At 36.3% G+C, this 20583-nt stretch overlaps 1 protein-coding gene across 6 annotated transcripts in view; it reads left to right on the forward strand.

The window, feature by feature from the left end:
- PDE1A (phosphodiesterase 1A) overlaps positions 1-20583 on the forward strand; it is a 401628-nt gene that overhangs the window by 270368 nt on the left and 110677 nt on the right. For all 6 annotated transcript variants that reach the window (XM_060409673.1, XM_060409672.1, XM_042243653.2 and 3 more), the window contains one exon: positions 9592-9705. In XM_060409673.1, coding sequence (XP_060265656.1) covers positions 9592-9705 — 114 coding nt within the window. The remainder of the gene's footprint in view (positions 1-9591; positions 9706-20583) is intronic.

The raw sequence follows: 20583 nt of genomic DNA on the forward strand, positions 1-20583 counted from the left end.
GAGTCAGTTACCATATTTCACTGTTTTACAGAAACTGTACTGTAAGCTTTTCTTTGCTGTATTATCTTCTGTTCTTTCTTCTTGTACCTCTTCTATGTTTTCGGTCTGTTTATGTTATGTTAGTGATGTTTCAGGAGCGAACAGTAATAAAGGCATTTTTTAAGTCCATCAGGCTGTACTGCAAACCACAATTCTTCTTTTGTCTATTTCTTTCCTTTAAATAAAAGAAAAAAAGATGATATCGCACATTCTCTGACCCAGCTAGCATCAGCCAACCCCCATAAATACTCCTTTCCAGAATCAGGCTCCTCCTGTGTGAGGGTGGCAATTTAGTCCCACGGTTCTCCTGCATCTCCTGTGAAGCATCTGGTCCTCAGTGTTATGTGCAGTTTCCATGGGCAGAGCTCACTCTAAAGCTGATCACTACAGAAAACTGGAAGTAACCCTCCATTTAGGGTGTTGCTTCTCTCCAGGAATACCAGGAAAAAGTGAATGCAAGTTGAGTGAGCCCCCACTGACTTTAAAGCCCTATAGTCTTTCCAACATTGCAGTAGGATTATGTTGAAAGTCTCTGGTATGAGAGGATGGTGCTGTAGGGAGTGTGGTAGAAGTTAGGTAAAAAGATTGACACAGTAAAAACAGGTGATTTGCGGAGTAACTAATAAAAAGAATATTTAAAGTTGTTATACCCATGTAGGGAACTACCAGGATAACACAGTACCTCTGGGCTGATAACATTAGACTACAGGGATGTGTTATACTTGGAAAGAGACAGAGAGATTGAGAGGGGACTCTGGAGAGGGTTGTTTGACAAATGACCTTATGTGGTGGGTGCCTCTCCAGGGAGGAGCAAAGAATAACAGGGCCTTCACGCCTCCCTTCCTCCTGTTTCCTGAAACCAAATCCAAAGTCTGCTGAGGTCTCGGCATTCTCCCCCTCAGGGTAAGGAGCAGGGCAGAGCCCAGTAGATGGATCTGGAGGGGCAAGTGAAAGACATTTAACACAGAGAGGCCAGTGAGCTCAGTGCTAAGCATGTGTTTTCCAAGGTCCAAGAGAATGACGTAAAATGTTAAATGGCCCTTCAGTGGGTCTGCTATGTGTGCACCCTATCTTTAACCTTTCTTCCCTGGTTTAAATAAATTATTAGTAGTAGGTGAGAGTCACTACTTTTTCTTCATCAGAACAAATAGATTTAAATATATGTATAAAATATAAACGTACTTATATTTATCTACTTAATATATAAATATATCTACTGTGTAAAACTTCTAAGGCAGGAATCCCTCAGAAGAAAAGGAGTAGCCATCACGGGCAACAAAAGAGTCTGAAATGCAGTACTTGCATGCAATCTCAAAAACGACAGAGTGATCTCTGTTCATCTCCAAGGCAAACCACTCAATATCACAGTTATCCAAGTCTATGCCCCAACCATTAATGCTGAAGAAGCTGAAGTTGAATGGGTCTATGAAGACCTACAAGATCTTCTAGAACTAACACCCAAAAAAGATGTCCTTTACATTATAGGGCACTGGAATGCAAAAGTAGGAAGTCAAGAAACACCTGGAGTAACAGGCAAATTTGGCCTTCGAGTACAGAATGAAGCAGGACAAAGACTAATAGAGTTTGGCCAAGAGAACGCACTGGTCATAGGAAACACCCTCTTCCAACAACACAAGAGAAGACTCTACACATGGACATCACCAGATGGTCAACACCAAAATCAGATTGATTATATTCTCTGCAGCCAAAGATAGAGAAGCTCTATACAGCCAGCAAAAAAAAAAAAAAAAAAGACTGGGAGCTGACTGTGGCTCAGATCATGAACTCCTTATTGCCAAATTCAGACTGAAATTGAAGAAAGTAGGGAAAACCACTAGACCATTCAGGCATGAGCTAAATCAACTCCCTTATGACTATACAGTGGAAGTGAGAAATAGGTTTAAGGGACTAGATCTGATAGATAGAGTGCCTGATGAACTATGGATAGAGGTTCGGGGCATTGTACATGAGACAGGGATCAAGACCATCCCCATGGAAAAGAAATGCAAAAAAGCAAAATGGCTGTCTGAGGAGGCCTTACAAATAGCTGCGAAAAGAAGAGAAGCAAAGAGCAAAGGAGAAAAGGAAAGATATAAGCATCTGAATGCAGAGTTCCAAAGAATAGCAAGAAGAGATAAGAAAGCCTTCTTCAGTGATCAATGCCAAGAAATATAATGGCAAAGACTAGAGATCTCTTCCAGAAAATTAGATATACCAAGGGAACATTTCATGCAAAGATGGGCTCAATAAAGGACAGAAATGGTATGGACCAAACAGAAGCAGAAGATATTAAGAAGAAGTGGCAAAAATACACAGAAGAACTATACAAAAAAAGATCTTCATGACCAAGATAATCACAATGGTGTGATCACTCACCTAGAGCTAGACATCCTGGAATGTGAAGTCCAATGGGCCTTAGGAAGCATCACTACGAAAAAAAATAGTGGAGGTAATGGAATTCCAGTGGAGCTATTTCAAATCCTGAAAGATGATGCTGTGAGAGTGCTACACTCAATATTCCAGCAAATTTGGAAAACTCAGTAGTGGCCACAGGACTGGAAAAGGTCAGTTTTCATTCCAATCCCAAAGAAAGGCAATGCCAAAGAATGCTCAAACTATTGCACAATTGCACTCATCTCACACACTAGTAAAGTAATGCTCAGAATTCTCCAAGCCAGGCTTCCGCAATATGTGAACCGTGAACTTCCTGATGTTCAAGCTGGTTCAAGGTTTTAGAAAAGGCAGAGGAACCAGAGATCAAATTGCCAACATCCACTGGATCATCGAAAAAGCAAGAGAGTTCCAGAAAAATATCTATTTTCTGCTTTATTGACTATGCCAAAGCCTTTGACTGTGTGAATCACAATAAACTGTGGAAAATTCTGAAAGAGATGAGAATACAGACCACCTGACCTGCCTCTTGAGAAACCTATATGCAGGTCAGGAAGCAACAGTTAGAACTGGACATGGAACAACAGACTGGTTCCAAATAGGAAAAGAAGTATGTCAAGGCTGTATACTGTCACCCTGCTTATTTAACTTACATGCAGAGTACAGCATGAGAAATGCTGGGCTGGAAGGACAAGCTGAAATCAAGATTGCCAGGAGAAATATCAATAACCTCAGATATGCAGATGACACCACCCTTATGGCAGAAAGTGAAGAGGAACAGAAAAGCCTCTTGATGAAAGTGAAAGAGGAGAGTGAAAAAGTTGGCTTAAAGCTCAACATTCAGAAAACAAAGATCATGGCATCTGGTCCCATCACTTCATGGGAAAGAGATGAGGAAATAGTGGAAACTGTCAGACTTTAATTTTGGGGGCTCCAAAATCACTGCAAATGGTGATTGCAGCCATGAAATTAAAAGACACTTACTCCCTGGAAGGAAAATTATGACCAACGTAGATAGCATATTCAAAAGCAGAGACATTACTTTGCCAACAAAGGTCCGTCTAGTCAAGGCTATGGTTTTTCCAGTGGTCATGTATGGATGTGAGAGTTGGACTGTGAAGAAAGCTGAGTGCCAAAGAATTGATGCTTTTGAACTGTGGTGTTGGAGAAGACTCTTGAGAGTCATTTGGACTGCAAGGAGATCCAACCAGTCCATTCTCAAGGATATCAGCCCTGGGATTTCTTTGGAAGGAATAATGCTAAAACTGAAACTCCAATACTTTGGCCACCTGATGCAAAGAGCTGGCTCATTAGAAAAGACTCTGATGCTGGGAAGGATTGGGAGCAGGAGGAGAAGGGGATGACAGAGGATGAGATGGTTGGATGGCATCACCGACCCAATGGAAAAGAGTTTGAGTGAACTCCGAGAGTTGGTGATGGACAGGGAGGCCTTGGCATGCTGCGATTCATGGGGTCGCAAAGAGTTGGACACGACAGAGCGACTGAACTGAACTGAACTGAACTGTATAAAAAATGGAGTTTACAAATATTTTATATTTTTACAAATATATATTTAAATATCTATATAGTCAATTATTTAAATATATTTAAAATATGTGTTTTTGCATATATATTTATTATACATAGTTTTTTAAGTATGTAATTTTTAAAGAAAACCCTTGAGTTGATACAGCCCGTAGTAATACAGAAGTGTGACAGTAACCAGGTATAAATGATTGGTTCTCCCTTTAAAGTTAATATGATCTTATTGTTCTTTGCCTCTAAGGAGGAACAAAATTGATCTTGAAAGCATTTCTAACTATTCAAGTGTTTGCATCGCTGTACTTAAAAGGAATACTTCAAAATGTTGGGAACTATGCAGTGCCCATTTCTGTAATAAAACGTACTCTTGAAGTAAAGTGATAAATAGTTAACCCAAAATGTGATTTGGAAGAAAATGAAGAATAATTATATTTTTCTTTGCATTTAAAAATTCAATTTTCCATTCTATGTTCTCCACTTATTGGAGTCATTTTGCTTCTTTAAATGTAGAATGTAAATATATTTTAAAGGCTAATAATGTTTTCCATACAATAGTTCTCATTTTTTCAATGATACAAATTATTTTGGGAGTTATTTATTCTATAAAATAAAGATATCAAGGGATTTTACAACTATAACATTGGCCTTTGTGTGAAAAAAAGTATCTTAAAAAGACTTTCAATTTATAAGCCTTTCTTTCTCGACTAAGGTTAGAATTTAATTTCCTAAGCATTGACCGGCAGAATAGACAAGAAAACTTCATTATTTAACGGCTTCTTATCATCATTTTTTAATCATGTTAGAATTAGAGGCAAGCAGGACTTACTGAAAATGACATAGCAGCTTCTAGTTCTGGCAGTCCCAATTTGTATGTCTTTGTGCATTCCTGTGTGTGGCCATATTTTAATGATAATGTTAATATCATTATAGATATTCCTTTAGCATTACCTCTTCTGCTTCTTGGTATGGCATTCTTACAACCATATCCTTCTCTCTTTTGTATTTCAATTATGTAAAAAATAGGGACATTGATAAAAGGATGATTATTTTCAATTCTCTTTTAAGTTAAAATTATTAACATACACATCACTCATGCTTTACAGTGTTAGAGATATCCTGGGCATTTTTATCCTAGAATTAATGAAGACATGCATAGACACATGGGATTTTTCAGTATAATATCCTTATTATGTAAGTGGTTCTTTTGCACGATAGGGTTTTATAGCAATATCCTAGAAGCTAAGTTTAGAGTGTATGAAGCACTTGATTCTGAAAACTACATCATTTTACATTGTGTATTTTTTCATTTGGAAAACGGCAGTTCTATATTTGAATAAAAATACTCAATCATTTTCTACAGCTCAGTACTCTTTGTTCAAAAGCAGCAATTGCTTTTCTTCTGTGACTGCTTGATTGTATAACAGATCTAATCAATTATTTTCAAAGATGGTTTCTATTTTCATTGCTGTCTTCTTTTAAGTGTTCTGATCCTTATAAGGTGAGGAAGTAGTCCCATCAAAAAGCTAAGAACATCGAAACCTGTTCAGTACATAATATTCAGGCAGATTTTAAAAGTCTCATGAATTGTCAAAGATTAGTGCCTTTCTTTTTTTTTTTTTTTAGTGCCTTTCTTTTTGAAGAAAAATCATTAACAGTTTAATGCTGCTTTAGAGTTTTTCCATGTCTTTGATATTACATATTAAAAATTTAAGTATTTTAATGGAATTGATTAAAAGTAAAGATATATAACAGAAGCATCTATTTTGCATATATCTATTTTCTATCTCATTATATATTTCATTTTATAATTTATAATTTGATAAGTATGAACATATGTATGCACCTATGAAACCATCACCACAATCAAGAAAATTAACATTTCCATTACCATCAGAATTTCCTCCAGCTGCTTTGTAATCTTTCCCTTCCTCTCTTCCTTGATCTCTACCTCCTAATTCCCAGGCAACCTCTGATCTTTTCCTGTCTCAATAAGAATAGATTGCATTTAAAAATTTTATACAAATTGAATCATACAGTATGCATATATCCCATATCACTCAGCATGGTCATTGTTCAGTCATTGTGTGTATCAACAGTTCATTCATTATATTGCTAAATAGAACTTTCTTGGATGGATATGGCCCAGTTTGTTTTCTCTTTACTTGTGGATGAATATTTGGGTTGCTTCCAGTTTGGGTCTATTACAAATAAAGCTGCTATGAACATTTATGTCCAAGTATTTGTAAAGACATATATTTATTCTTCTCTCCACCAAAAAATAGAACAGTTGAGTCATATGACAGATACGTGTTAACTTTTGGGGCAATTGTTTTCCAAACTGATTGTACTTATTTATATTCCCAGAAGTTGAGTGTGGTAGTTTATATTGCTTCACATCTTTGCCAGTATTTGGTATGATCAGTTATTTTAATTTTAGTCATTCTAATAAGTATGTGATTATATTTCATTATTGTTTTAATTTGAATTTTTCTGGGGACTACTGATTTTGAGCATCTTTTCATGTTTGCCATGAATATATCATTTTGGGTGGTACAAAAAAATAATTAACAGATTTTTTATTCAATTATTTATCTTATTATTGAGATTTGCAAGTTCTTAACATGTTTTATGAAAATCCTTTATCAGATAAATGATGTACAAATATTTTCTCCCAGTCTGTGGCTGGAAGTTCTTAATACTGGTGAAATTCAGCTTTATTATTTCATTGCAGGTATATGTAAGACATCTTTGGCTTACCCAAGATCACAAAGATTTTCTCTGATGTTTTCTTCTATATTTATAGTTTTAGAATATCCATTTAGATCTGTGATGCAGGTATGGAACAAAGTTCCTTTTACACATGGATAATTCTAATTATCCAACATAACTTGTGAAGTTTATCCTTTTTCCTCTAAATTATCTTTTCATCTTTTCCCAAAATAAATTAACTATATATTTGTGGGTCTATTTTTAACTTTATAAATCTATTGATTTATCTATTGTATTATCTTGGTGCTAATAATACAGTGTATTGTGCCATTTATACTGTACTGACTACTGTAGCTTCAGAATGTCTTGAAAGCTTATGTCTTGAAGTAGTGTAAATTCCCCAATTTTGTTTTGTTTTGTTAAATTTGACTATTCTAGCTCCTTAACTCAATGTGAATTTCAGGATCAGCATGTCAATATGTACAAATAACAAGAGAGTCTTCCGGGGTATTTACTAGGGTTACATTGAATCTATAAATAAATTTTTGGAGAAATGACATGAGAACAATATTGAGTCTTTCAATCCATAAGCATGGGTGTATCTTTCCATTTATTTAGATCTGCCGTTTTTCCTTTCAACGATGTTCTATAGTTCTCAGTGTATAGGGCTTGCACGTACTTTGTCACATTTATGGCTAGGAATTTTACCTTTGCAGAACTATTGTAAATAGTATTGTTTTATATTTTAATTTCAGATTGTTCATTATTATTGTATAGCATGATATTGATTTTTGCATCTTTTTATATTGTAAACTTGTTAAAATCATTAATTACATTTTATCACTTTTAGTAACTCTTTGCTATATTTCCTCAGATTTGCTACTTTGACAATCACATTATCTGTGAACAAAGACAGTTTTATTTCTTTCCTTCCAATATAAATACCTTTTATTCTTGCCTTGTAGGTTTGGCTGAAAGAGCCAGTGCAATTATGAATATCTGTGGTGAGAGCAGAGCCTTGTTCCTGATTTTGGAAGGAAAGCATGCAGTCATTTAGCATTATTTATGACATTAGCTAGATTTTTTAGACTTTTTCAGGTGAGGCAGCTCCCTTTTATCCCCAAAGTGCTAAGGATACATGAGTGGTATATTTTTAAGCTGTTTCCAAGTATGAAAGTTTTTCTTTTACTTTCTACACAAAAGGAAATTATACTAAGAACAATATGTTTAGATTATAGAATTACAAAAATTCTCTAAAACACTATGTGTTGCTCCATTATATTATATTCAGTATTTTACACAAGCCTCAGAGCCAGGCTTAATTTTTCCTTTCTAAGTAACCTGTTTTAGTCATTGATTTTTATTTTGTTTTGCTGACTCTTGACAAACAAGACACTTATCGACACATGGAATTATTTTGCAATGTTGTTGTCTGCTAATATTTTATCATACAAAAGTATGTGATACAAAAAGCAATTGTAGCTGCCTGGGTAAGAAGTTTTAAGCTAGGTATGGCTCTTTTCCGTGGAGAAATAAAGTTTCTTATGGATGAAGAAATGTAAAATACCATTGCTGAAATTTTTAACTTGTCTTGATACCCTAAACCTTGGTATTGGAAATCACTCAAAGTAAGTTTTCAGAGAATCTCTTACACAATCTTTAAGGCAGTGTCTCAAAGTAGATGTATTCCATTCTCTCTGAAATACCTTTTCTCAAGGAATTAAATTCTGTCTGCTGACAGGAAAATGGGTGAATTGTATTCGCAATGCTTATTTGTAGTGTATAATGACTAAAGAACATGATTTCTTTTTCTTTTTAGTAAAGGGAAGTATCTTCAGAAACACTTGGTTTATAGTTAATGTATAGAAATTTCTAAAAGTATTAGAAAATTATTGAGGTAATTTGTACTATTTCACTCCCTGAGATATCTATTTCTGCCTAAAAAATTATTCCAAAATGTAGTGACTTAAAACAACAGTATTAATTACATCACAGTTTCTGAGTCAGAAATCCAGAAATGCTTTAAAATTTGTCAAACAGTTGTGATACATGATTCTATGGGCAAAAACATGAGAAAACATTTTGTAGTTTTGCCTCAACTGAAAATTCATTGCAATAAAAACACTCAGCTTGTATACATATATTTTTTTCTCTTCTTAATTATATTTTCTTGAATTGTTTGCCTTTTATTTTTGTTTCTGCTGCTATAAACAGTGAATAATTGATACAATAGTGATCAAAGGAGCACCTGTTAAATATCTCTTAGTGCCAACTCTGAAGAAGCACAACAGCCATAGAACAAATTCTAGTATTAGGAATACTTTTATGAAAATACCTATACTGTTTGAATTTTCAGAAAAACTATGCTTGAAATATGGTGCATAAACCTGCAACCTATAGCCCTAATATTATTGAGCTGCTGCTGCTACTGCTGAGTCACTTCAGTCGTGTCCGACTCTGTGTGACCCCATAGATGGCAGCCCACCAGGCTCCCCCGTCCCTGGGATTCTCCAGGCAAGAACACTGGAGTGGGTTGCCATTTCCTTCTCCAATGCGTGAAAGTGAAAAGTGAAAGTGAAGTCGCTCAGTTGTGTCCAACTCTTAGTGATCCCATGGACTGCAGCCCACCAGGCTCCTCCGTCCATGGGATTTTCCAGGCAAGAGTACTGGAGTAGATTGCCATTGCCTTCTCTGAATATTATTGAGAGGTGAATATAATTCCTGATAGTTGTTTAAGTGATAAAGATTGATCTTAATTATACCTCAAATATACCTGGAAATATTGCTATTTAATAACCTGGAAAGATAAGTTGAAAGTTTAACCCAATTTGTATATTTAATATTGACTCTTTTCCTTATAGTCATGATAAATCTCTTTCTTTTTCTTTTTTTGGCTACTTTTTGAAATAGACTAAGATGCTTAGTGAAGCAGCTGGAAAAAGGTGATGTTAACATCGTCGACTTGAAGAAGAATATTGAATATGCAGCATCTGTGTTGGAAGCAGTTTATATTGATGAAACAAGGTAAGTTTTAACCTCCTTGCTCTTTTAACATTTTTGCTTGTCTCCTTTTCTCCCCCTTTTTCTTGACCCTGCTTTCAGATCTTGGCTAAGAAACCCAAATCAAAATCTTATTAAAACATAAAATGTTCTTCTTGATGTAGCTATATTAAAAACTAAGATTCTTTCTTTTATAAAATACACATTTTAATCTAAATGCTTGAATAATACAAAACAGTCAGTCAATAAACTAATAAGCAAATTAAAGTCTCCTTTCCCCCTGCTCTCACAGTCCTTAGGCCCAGAGTTTTAAATATCAGAGATAGATGTAGGCTTACACTGATATTCACTGATGTAAGAATTTCCCTGTTATCTCAAGAGTTGAGTTCCTTCTGAGAAAATGGGTGTCACATGTCCATGTATTATCATGAGAGGTGTCTATCAGACACTGTATAAGGGCTTGCCAAGTGGCAGTCCCCCATGTGTATTTGATAATCACCTAAATTCCATCATCCAGCCTGATAATTGTTAATACCAGAGTGGTGAGGAGATTCAGAAATGGGAATTCATTTGAAGAGGATTGTTACCTTAGTTCTATGGCTCTCAATCAGGCCATTTGCTTTCAAGGTGTCATTGGGCAATTTCTGGAGACACTCTTGGTTTGGCTGATGGGGGCTAGCTACTGCTATGATAGGTAGAAGCCAAGAGTGCCACTAAACATCATAATATGCACAGGAAAATCCCCCACAACAAAGAATTCTCTAGCCCCAAATGTTACTACCATAGAGGTAAAGAAACCTTGGCCTAAAGGAGAACTGCAGAGGAATCCTGGTGAGAGAGAGACATGTACTTCCAGATGTTAGTACAAAAACGGTGCGGAGTTTTTCAAAGTCAAGGGGCAGGTGGAGGAGAGGTCTTTTGAAGGTATTGTCCAACAGATACAGATTTCAGAGGGTGAAAAACAGACTTCGTGGCATGATTGTTGATATAAAAGACAGACTAGGAATCAAAAATTCAGCATAAATATCAGAGAACAATATACCTAGTTGGGGTAGGGTGTTGTCTCTGCAGGAAGCACAAAAGCTCCTCAGAAGAGAAAAAGTAACCAGCATTTGAGTATTTGTCACACAGATGACAACAAACCCACCAGTCTTATAAGACCCTTTGACCCCTGTCTTCCCCACCACATTGCTGAACAAGAAAAAGCTGCATAGTGAGTAGGATAGGGGACCAAACATGGAGGATGAATCCATCACACTTGTCTCCTCTGCAGGCATCTCTGCCTTGTCAGGCCTGAGCATGGGGCAGGTGAGACGTGTTAAATCAGATGTGAGATTGAGGTGTACTGGACTTACACACACACACACAATAATGTTATTTAATAGGTAATAAATTCACAAATCAAAAATCAAAACAATATAAAATGGTACCTTATGAAAGTCTTTATCCACCTGTTTCTTAGTCTACTCAAGTTCCCTAACTCATAAATTTCTTATGAATATTTTCAGTGATTTCTTACAAATTTTTATTTCATATTTTCCCTCTGGCTCTCATAGAAGATAACATACTATTCATAACTTTCATTTTGATTTTTCCCCTCAACAAGAAAGCCTGATCTTCCCATATCATATACCAACATTTACATTTTAGGCCATAAGAAGTTTTACTGGTAACTGATAGAAAAGGATATGGTGAAGACCAGGCTACAGAGATTCTTATTCCCCAGAACAGAATTCCTCTGTTAGAGCACAAGTGTGAAGTCATAAATTGAGAGAAAAAATCACAGACACACTTTTAGAATGATTTTTAGTTAACTTTCACTGAATGTACATAAATGTATATAATTCTTATACATGAACAGAGATTCAGTGTGTAAATTTTTTTAAAAATCAAGTATTTTTCCTATAATTTTCTTGCTTTCATTTTTGTGTGTACTTTTTCTTATTTAGAAGTTGACTGAACTTAATTTAAAATTTCTTCAATCTGTCCTGGACATTTCATTTTTTATACTTATTTACAAAACTTATGAAATTTTGCCTTTAATAATTATTTGCAAATTTACAGTATTCATCTTGTAATGACATAATACTATCCAATTTGACAGAGTATTTTGTGCTTTATTTACTAATTTTTCCTTTATATTTCCTTTCCTAGAAAATTATGATTTCATAGATATTTTTAACTTAGTTCCCCAGGATCTTTAATTTGTTTAAACATATGTTATATTTCAAAGTATAGTTCCTTTTCATTTGAAACTTGCTCTTTTGTGGGAAGAAAAAAATGCTTCTCTGCTTCAGGATACAAATGTGGGGTTTTTTCATCTTTACAATACAACAAAACATCCTAGCTCTTAACAATACATTATTTCCAAATGTTTACTCAAATGACACAACACTTCTCACTCTTTTATTTTAATGCCTCAATGGCATCATGAATTTTAAATCGAGTTAATAATAACACCCTACGTATGTACCATCTTCCAAGAAGAGTTCATAGTTTCATTAACTTACAGTAGTCTCACCACAGTCCTGTATAGTTGGCAGGGTGATCATTACTTTCTGTATTTTACTAATGAAAGAACCAAAGCTCCTGAAGTAAACTGGTTTGCCAAAGGCCACAAACCTAGACTGGCAAAATTGGGACTAGTAAGTAAGGTATGACATCTTTCTTAGTGCTCTTCCCTCTATAACTGGCTCCTCTCAGAGTATTGTTATCAAGCAGGATGGTTTTCAATGAACCCTGAAAGATTTAGATGACAATGTGTAAAATATTCTGATAGTTAGATTGTAAATTCTAGAAAAATAGTCCATAATATTTATTACTAATAGGCTATTATTATAGCTATATGCCAAAAACTCCTCTAAGCACTTTAATGCACTATTTCATTTAATAATCATAGGAATTCTAATGAGATTAAAACTTATATTATTACCATTTTACATATGAGCAAAGAGAGTCACAGGAAAGTTAGATGGCTTATACAAGATAACACAGAGGATACTTTAAAGAGTGGAGTTAGGTCTTGGCAGGCTGACTCTAAAGGCTGGCTTTAAGCACAATTCTCATCTGCATCCTGTTATTTACATCTGATAAGAGGGTGATTTTAGAGACTTCCTGGAGGTTTTGATGAAAGCTCACATGCTGTCAGGATTGTCAGGCCCATTGGTTTGTCGACTATGGTTACATCTTTTCTCAACTCTGCCTTCAACGGCGTTTGCTTGAAATTGCCTATAAGTAGAGTATTTATATTATAAAAATTGGCAAATGATACAAATCAGGAGTTTTGTTTTTTCCTGGTGAATATGTGGTTAACTATTTATCATCATTCTACTGCTTATACCCAACATTACTTTGTATGTATCTTCTAAAACTAGTTTGATGTTTAAAATATCAGCTCAAGAAATTTTAGAGGAAAAAATACTTGATATGGCTTGATTTCCTATAGACTTAGTAAGACACAGGGCTTCCCTGATAGCTCAGTTGGTAAAGAATCCACCTGCTCTGCAGGAGACCCTGGTTTGATTCCTGGTCGGGAAGATGCCCTGGAGAAAGGATAGGCTAACCAATCCAGAAGTTTGGGGCTTCCCTTGTGGCTCAGCTGGTAAAGAATCCACCTGCAATGTTGGAGACCTGTGTTCAATCCCTGGGTTAGGAAGATTCCCTGGAGAAGGAAATGACTACCCACCCACTCTAGTATTCTTGCCTGGAGAATTCCATGTGCTGTATAGTCCATGGGGTCTCAAAGTGTCAGACACAACTGAGTAACTTTCCCTTTCACTTAGTAAGACACAGCAGCAAGCTGAGGATATTTTTTTGTTGCCATGTGCATATAATTTTTAAAACTGCATTTGCCTTAGGGATATTAGTAAAACAGAGATAATTGAATAAGCATTTAGTTTCTTTTAAACTTTAAAAATACTGATGACTTCTGAGATTTTTTATTAGAAAATTCTTTTTCTAGAAAAAAAATGTTTCAGTAAGTATTCAAGAGAGGCATTTGGAGGTGGCTGGACCACAAAAAAAAGATTAAAACATGATAAAGCAGGATAGAACAGAAATTATGAATTGGTTTAAATCCCCCCTATACACACACATACATACATACCTTTTCCCACTAAGCTTTAACAACTGCAGGATTTCAGTTAAGAAGATAAATCAAAGCACAAAATCTCTCTTAAAATATGATTTGAGTAGAAAAAATAAAAAAACAATTTCTTATAGAATTAGAATTGTGACTTTCTTTCAGGAATTATAACACAATTCCCTAATGAATATGACTGTTGGTTTTTTGACAAAACACTTTCAAATGCAAATACCAGCATTTTATGATCATGCTTTCCGATGTATCACTAGAGGCTTTTGTTTTTCAAAGCTGCACAGTTAAAATCCAGAAACATGTGACCTACAAAAAGCTTCTGTTTGATTGTCCTTATTTAGATTTGGATATTGGCAGGAAAAGTAGCATCCTTGACCTCATAAATTGCTTTTCGTGAGGGTAGGCAGCTGGCTGGGAGATACACTTTAAATGATGGAAATTATGCTTATTAGTACTGCCCTGCAATACAATTTGAGGAGGGCATGGCAACCCACTCCAGTATTCTTGCCTGGAGAATCCCATGGACAGAGGAGCCTGGCAGGTTACCGTCCATAGTTGCAAAGAGTCGGGCATGACTGAAGTGACTTATCACACACACACAACAAAATTTATAACTTTATTTTCTTAATGTGAATCAATCTAAGTCTTACAATTACCACTGTTTGATTATAGACTCCAAATTCAGAAAGAGTAGGTTGTTCAAAGTCGGGATGCTCCACTCAGTACTCTCTTAAGAGTTAAGCAAGTGACTTAACTTCCATATTTCTCAGCTTTATCTTTGTAGATTAACAATAATGACAGTGCTAATTGCACAGTTTTGCCTTGAGGATTAAGTGTAACACCATATCTGACAGAATAAAATTTAAATTATAAAGTTTAAATTGGGACTTCGTAAAAGTTAAATTGGGACTTCCCTGTAGCTCACATAGTAAAGAATCTGCCTGTAAGGCAGGAGATCCAAGTTCAATCCCTGGATTGGGAAGATCCTCTGGAGAAGGGAATGGCAATCCACTCCAGTATTCTTACCTAAAGAATCCCATGGACAGAGGAACCTGGAGGGCTACAGTCCATGGGGTCACAAAGAGTCTGACACCCCTGAGTGACTTACACCACTAAAAGTTAAATAATAACAACTTTTTGTTGTACTAATAAATGCAGAGACTTCTGGGTACATAACACAATAAGATATATAATTTATTTTAAAAAATCAAATAATCTATTTGCAGCAATTTTTGATCCCGAGAAATGAAGTCAGGTGGGCTTAAGTTACCAGGAAAAGAGAACAGAGTGCAAACTGATGGGAAACAAACCTTAATAGGATACTCATCTTGATTTTTTAAAAAAATCTTTAATTGACTCCTGTGTCTTACTACATCTAAATGTCCTTAATTTTGAGAGATTATCTTAGTGAGACTGCATAGATATCAATCAGTAATTGACGAAGTTAGTCTGCTAGAAATTAACTGGAATCCAGGGCACCTTGAAGTCTAAGTCCCTTGAAATCATCATGTACTAGAATTTACTAAGGAATGTTCACTCATAACACGAATATCTACTGAGTATGTGAAGTGAATACCAGACACATCGCTCATCAGAATCCAGAGTACAACTGGGCAGATAGCTGGTCATTAGAAGTGAGTCAAGAACTGGGAAGATAAATAGAGGAACGAGGACTAATACTGGGAACAAGAAACAGGGATGTCTGGAGTGATTGAAAAACCCAAGCACACTGAAAGATTACAATAGGAAATACTAATTAGCAGCAGGAAATCATAACAAGAACATGGATATAAAATGGGATAGAAACTGTAGAGTTAAGATCCCAAACCAGGTATGGTTGGAATTACTTAATATTAATACATTTAGTTCCCCAGCAAAACTCCCTATGCCTGTTCTCAAAGACATGGCTTCTAACAAAAGGAATTAAGGTTAAAAAAAAACACGGGGGTCTGGAATGTGCTAGATATATGGACTCTAGAGCTCAGAAATATGGTGCCAGTTAGAGATGTGAATTTAGGGATTATAATCCAGGAGTCTCAGGGTTGTTTTTTTTTTCCCTATAATCAGAATTCCTATGCTAATTCAATATGTTATGTGGGAACACACCATTTAAAATTAGGAATGGAGCAACTTCAGAGGACGCTCAGGAAGTACAGACATAGATGAAAGCATATCTGGAGAATCTGGAGTAGCAAAGCCAAGGTTGCTAAAAAGGGTAAATCAAAATGCCACAGAAGAACCACTGAATGCAGTTAGGAGAATCCTGATGCCTCTGAAATGGAGCTTCACAAAGATAAAAAGCCACCAGTCAGATTATGGTTAGAGGAATTGAAGTGGAATGTCTCTAGAAGAAAAAAGCATAGATTATTTTTCAAGAATTTCCTAGCCTGTAGGAAAAAGCAGCGATATTTAATAGGAATGAATTTTTTCATGCTTTTTTTTAGAACAGAAACCTTCCATGAACCTTAAGATTAAAAAGAGATTCAGATTAAAGAGAAATAGTAATTATGGAAAGATTAGGTCAAGAAGTTATTCTTTGTAAGTTGGTGTAGCCACAGTGAAAAATAGTATGGAGATTCCTCAGAAAACCAAAAATAGAATAACTATATGATCCAGTAACCCCACCCTGGGCGTATATCCAGATAAAACTATAATTCAAAAAGATATAAGCACCCTTCTGTTAGCAGATACAACTGTTTATATATAAAATGCATGAAACCAGATCCTACTGCATAGCATGGAGAACTATATTCATTATCCTATGATAAACTATGATGAAAAAAATATTTTAAAAGTGTGCTGTTGTTGTTTAGTCGCTAAGTCATGCCCAACTCTCTTGCGATCCCATGGACTCTTGCCCACCAGTCTCCTCTGTCCATAGCATTTCCCAAGCAAGAATACTGGAGTGGTTTGCCATGCCCTTCTCTAGGGGATTTTCCTGACCCAAGGATCAAACCCATGTCTCCTGCATTGGCAGGCGGATTCTTTACTGCTGAACCACCAAGGAAGCCTCCAGAAAGATGTACTGAATCACTGCTGTATTTGTTGTTGTTGTCCAGTTGCTTAGTTGTGTCTGACTCTTTGCGACCCCATGGACTGCAGCACACTAGTCTTCCCTGCCCTTCACCATCTCCCTGCCTTTACCATCTCCCGGAGCTTGCTCAAACTCATGTTCATTGAGTCAGTGTGTAGTAGTGATTAACACAACATTGTAAATCAACTGCTGCTGCTGGTGCTGCTAAGTCGCTTCAGTCGTGTCTGACTCTGTGCATCCCCATAGATGGCAGCCCACTGGGCTCGCCCGTCCCTGGGATTCTCCAGGCAAGAACACTGGAGTGGGTTGCCATTTCCTTCTCCAACGCATGAAAGTGAAAAGTGAAAGTGAAGTCGCTCAGTCATGTCCGACTCTTCGCGACCACATGGACTGCAGCCTTTTTTACTTTAGTAAAAAAGAAGTTAGTCTTAAGTTTTCTTGGAAAGGAGACAAATAGCCAAGCATAGGTAGAAAATAAAGGTGAAGATGGAGCTAACTATAGCACATATCTAAGGGTCTTCAAATAAGCAAAACATGCACAGCCCAATAAAATCAAAAATGTTAGTAAGCATTGGTTTTAAACTCAGCGAGAGTAATAGTGCAGTAGTAATTTTGACAAAAATTATAGACCATGGACTCTAAAACTCAGAGATCAATATGATGTAGAGAGCGAACCCTGAGTGATTAATCACTACAACCTAGATGTCATGATGGCACTGACTCCTGTGTAATCCTCAGACATTTATAGCCAGAGTAGGGAAGATGGAGAAAAGAAAAGAGCTGGACTAATGAACACCTTTCATTAACATTTCAAATACAGATAAAAGAAAAGCCAACAAAATTACCTTAAACAAATAAACTGCCTTAAACAAACAAAATTACCTTAAACAAACAAATTGCCAAAACACTGATGACTAGTGCTGACTATAAGCACTGGTGAATCAGGACAAAATGATATCAAGAGATAAATCTTTCTGTTTTGATTACTCTGGAATGACCTCTCTCTGATGCTTTGAGAGTAGCAAAACAAGACAGAGGTGATATGTCCAAGCTGGACATCCTCACAACCTTCAAATCCAGCAGAAATAAAAGAGGCGTTCTTTTCCAGCAGACACAGCTCTTCTGTTTCATTGGCTTTAGTTAGGTCATTCTCTTATCCCTCACACAATCGTGTCCAGAGGAACTGACTATACAAGTTCCCTGTAAAGCATCTTATGAGGCAGTTAAAAGGTGAATTTTATTTCAACCGCATGCCTAGAATTGAGAATGGAAGAGAGTGCTTTGCTAAACAACAGTAGCCACAGTAGCAGCAACAGCAATGCTCTCTCTAGAGTGAAACTAAAATGTTGTGATTACTACATGCACGTGGATCTGGATCAGAGTCTGTGTGGGATATTGAGCAACTCTTGTCCTAGATTTGCTCCTGCGACAAACCTTTGGGCAAGAGTATTTTTCCTCTAGTCAGTGGTTTTCTCACACAGAGATGACGTCACCAGTCCCTTTCTGTTCTCAAATTCTGCGGTTTTATCAATGGTCCCAAAGTCCCCTGAAAAGACCTGCTTATGCCTACAGTCACCAGGAGGGTGACAGAGCTTATTGTTTATCATATGCCTAGTGGGGGAGCATTTACAGATTTGAACTCTGGTGTTTTTCAGAGTTGTTTCCATTTGGAGGTGTCCCTAAGGAAATCAGTTTGAAGGGTATGTGCTAAGGCATTGCTGGAGTTCAGTGAACCATTAAAAGGCAATTTAATTTTCATGAATTCCATTTTTATGGTGTGAGTTGTAGGGAGGGGCGGCTGTTTGGAGTGCTGTGTTTGTAGGCTGTTCTCACCCTGTAGATGGAGTGTGAAAACCAGGCTTAGAAAAAGTTGCAATAACTTTTGGTTGATTTTCATGTTTTTTGCCATCTGTGATGTGTTACTTTCTGCAAACTTTCAAAAACAGCCTGACTAGTGAAAGGGGGAAAAAAAAATCTGACCAGATCTTTTGAGAGATGGCTGACATAAAAAGCTCCACATATTAGGTATGAGCTTACTATTGTGATATTTTGGGTCAATAAAATATAAATGAATACTATGAATATTTCCTGAATTTGAAAAAGATAAACTTTTTAATGTTATTCTTTTCTAATGATGATATTAATAACAAGATTATTTGACAGATAATTATATCCAAGGCAATACATTATGTAGTTTGCATATATGATTCCATGTCTCAAAAATTCTGTAATACATTATTTTCTGTAATATATTATTTTCATTATAAAGTTAAAATGTGAGACATAAAATGTAATTAAATTGCTTAGAGTCATACAAGTATTATGTGTCAGAGACAAGTTCAAACTGAGATGGAGATTACGAACATCTATTCTTTTCTTCCTTGGTAATAGAACCCTTTTTCTTTTTTCAATTATTCACTCTTCTCTGGAAAGCCAGTGATTCATGGGAGATCAGTCTTAACCCCAGGCTTAGGATGGGTGTATTCTAATTGATCCAAATCAGAAATTAGTCCTCAACTCTAACCAGCAAGTTTGGGCATGGACATGTGATATAATTTTGGCCAATGAGACAGATAGGGGTTCATCAAAAGATTTCCTCCCATGGAAAAGGAGTCCTTTGCTTCTGGGTATGATGCTTGAAAATGACACAACCATCTAGCTGCAAGGTTAGAGCTAAACCTATCACTAAAGTTGGCAGCACAGAAAGATGGAGGAAACCTGAGTCCTTGGTGATACTATTGACTACTGATTATTTAAAAAATCCCTACTGGAGTCTCCCTATCTTCAACTTTCCTGTTAAGAAAAATAACAAATCCCCCAATTATTTAAGCCACTTTGGGTTAGGTTGGATGTCACTTGCTAGTGAGAGCATCCTTATAACCTAAATATCTCCCTTGCTCCAAAGCCCATGCTCTTAATCTTCAAACCTTGTCACCTTATCCTAATAATAAGTCCTAACATAAATGTGTTATGGATGGCATCATGGACTCGATGGACCTGAGTCTGAGTGAACTCCGGGAGGTGGTGATGGACAGGGAGGCCTGGCGTGCTGCGATTCATGGGGTTGCAAAGAGTCGGACACGACTGAGTGACTGAACTGAATTGAACTGAACTGAAGATATCTAAGATAACTATTTAGAACATATTTTCCTGTGAAACAAGGCAAAAGGTTGATTGAGTCTCCAAGGCAAATGATGAAATATATTGACCCCATGATACAGTTAAATGGCACAGATGGTTCTTGGGCAAGTACCAGATACTGAATGTCAGAGACTGGTTTTTCTTATTAAAATAAAAGGGGGCAGTTGGGAGGTGGGCAGGGCGTCTAGCATCCTGCTGCTCCAGGATCCTGGAAATGTACTGGGACATGCTATTTCCCCATTCAGTGTTTGGCTTGGTTTGGAGAACTCCAGGTTGGACTCAAGTGTCCTTTCTCAAGATCTCTTCTGTCTTTCTGATTAAGGTAGGGCATCTTTGGATGATAATAGGAATGGAAACTCTGCTCTGAGTCATCACATATTCTTCCATCATCTTTGGGCCTTTCCTCCTTCTCTGGGACCTAGATTTTGAAACTTAAATCCAGGAACAGGAGTTTTTCCTCCCCAGGTTATTCTGTCATATATAAAAAGTCAGTGAATGAAGATATGGCTAAATATATGGCCAGGGTAACAGAAAAATTTTAATCATGAGATTATCTTTTCACATATGGAGTAAGACCTGACTGAAAATGATTTTATTCCTCACCTAACTACTGTAAGTATCTCAATATTCT

The sequence above is a fragment of the Ovis aries genome, chromosome 2 (genome assembly GCF_016772045.2).
Source record: "Ovis aries strain OAR_USU_Benz2616 breed Rambouillet chromosome 2, ARS-UI_Ramb_v3.0, whole genome shotgun sequence".
In the NCBI taxonomy this organism is placed as follows: domain Eukaryota; kingdom Metazoa; phylum Chordata; class Mammalia; order Artiodactyla; family Bovidae; genus Ovis; species Ovis aries.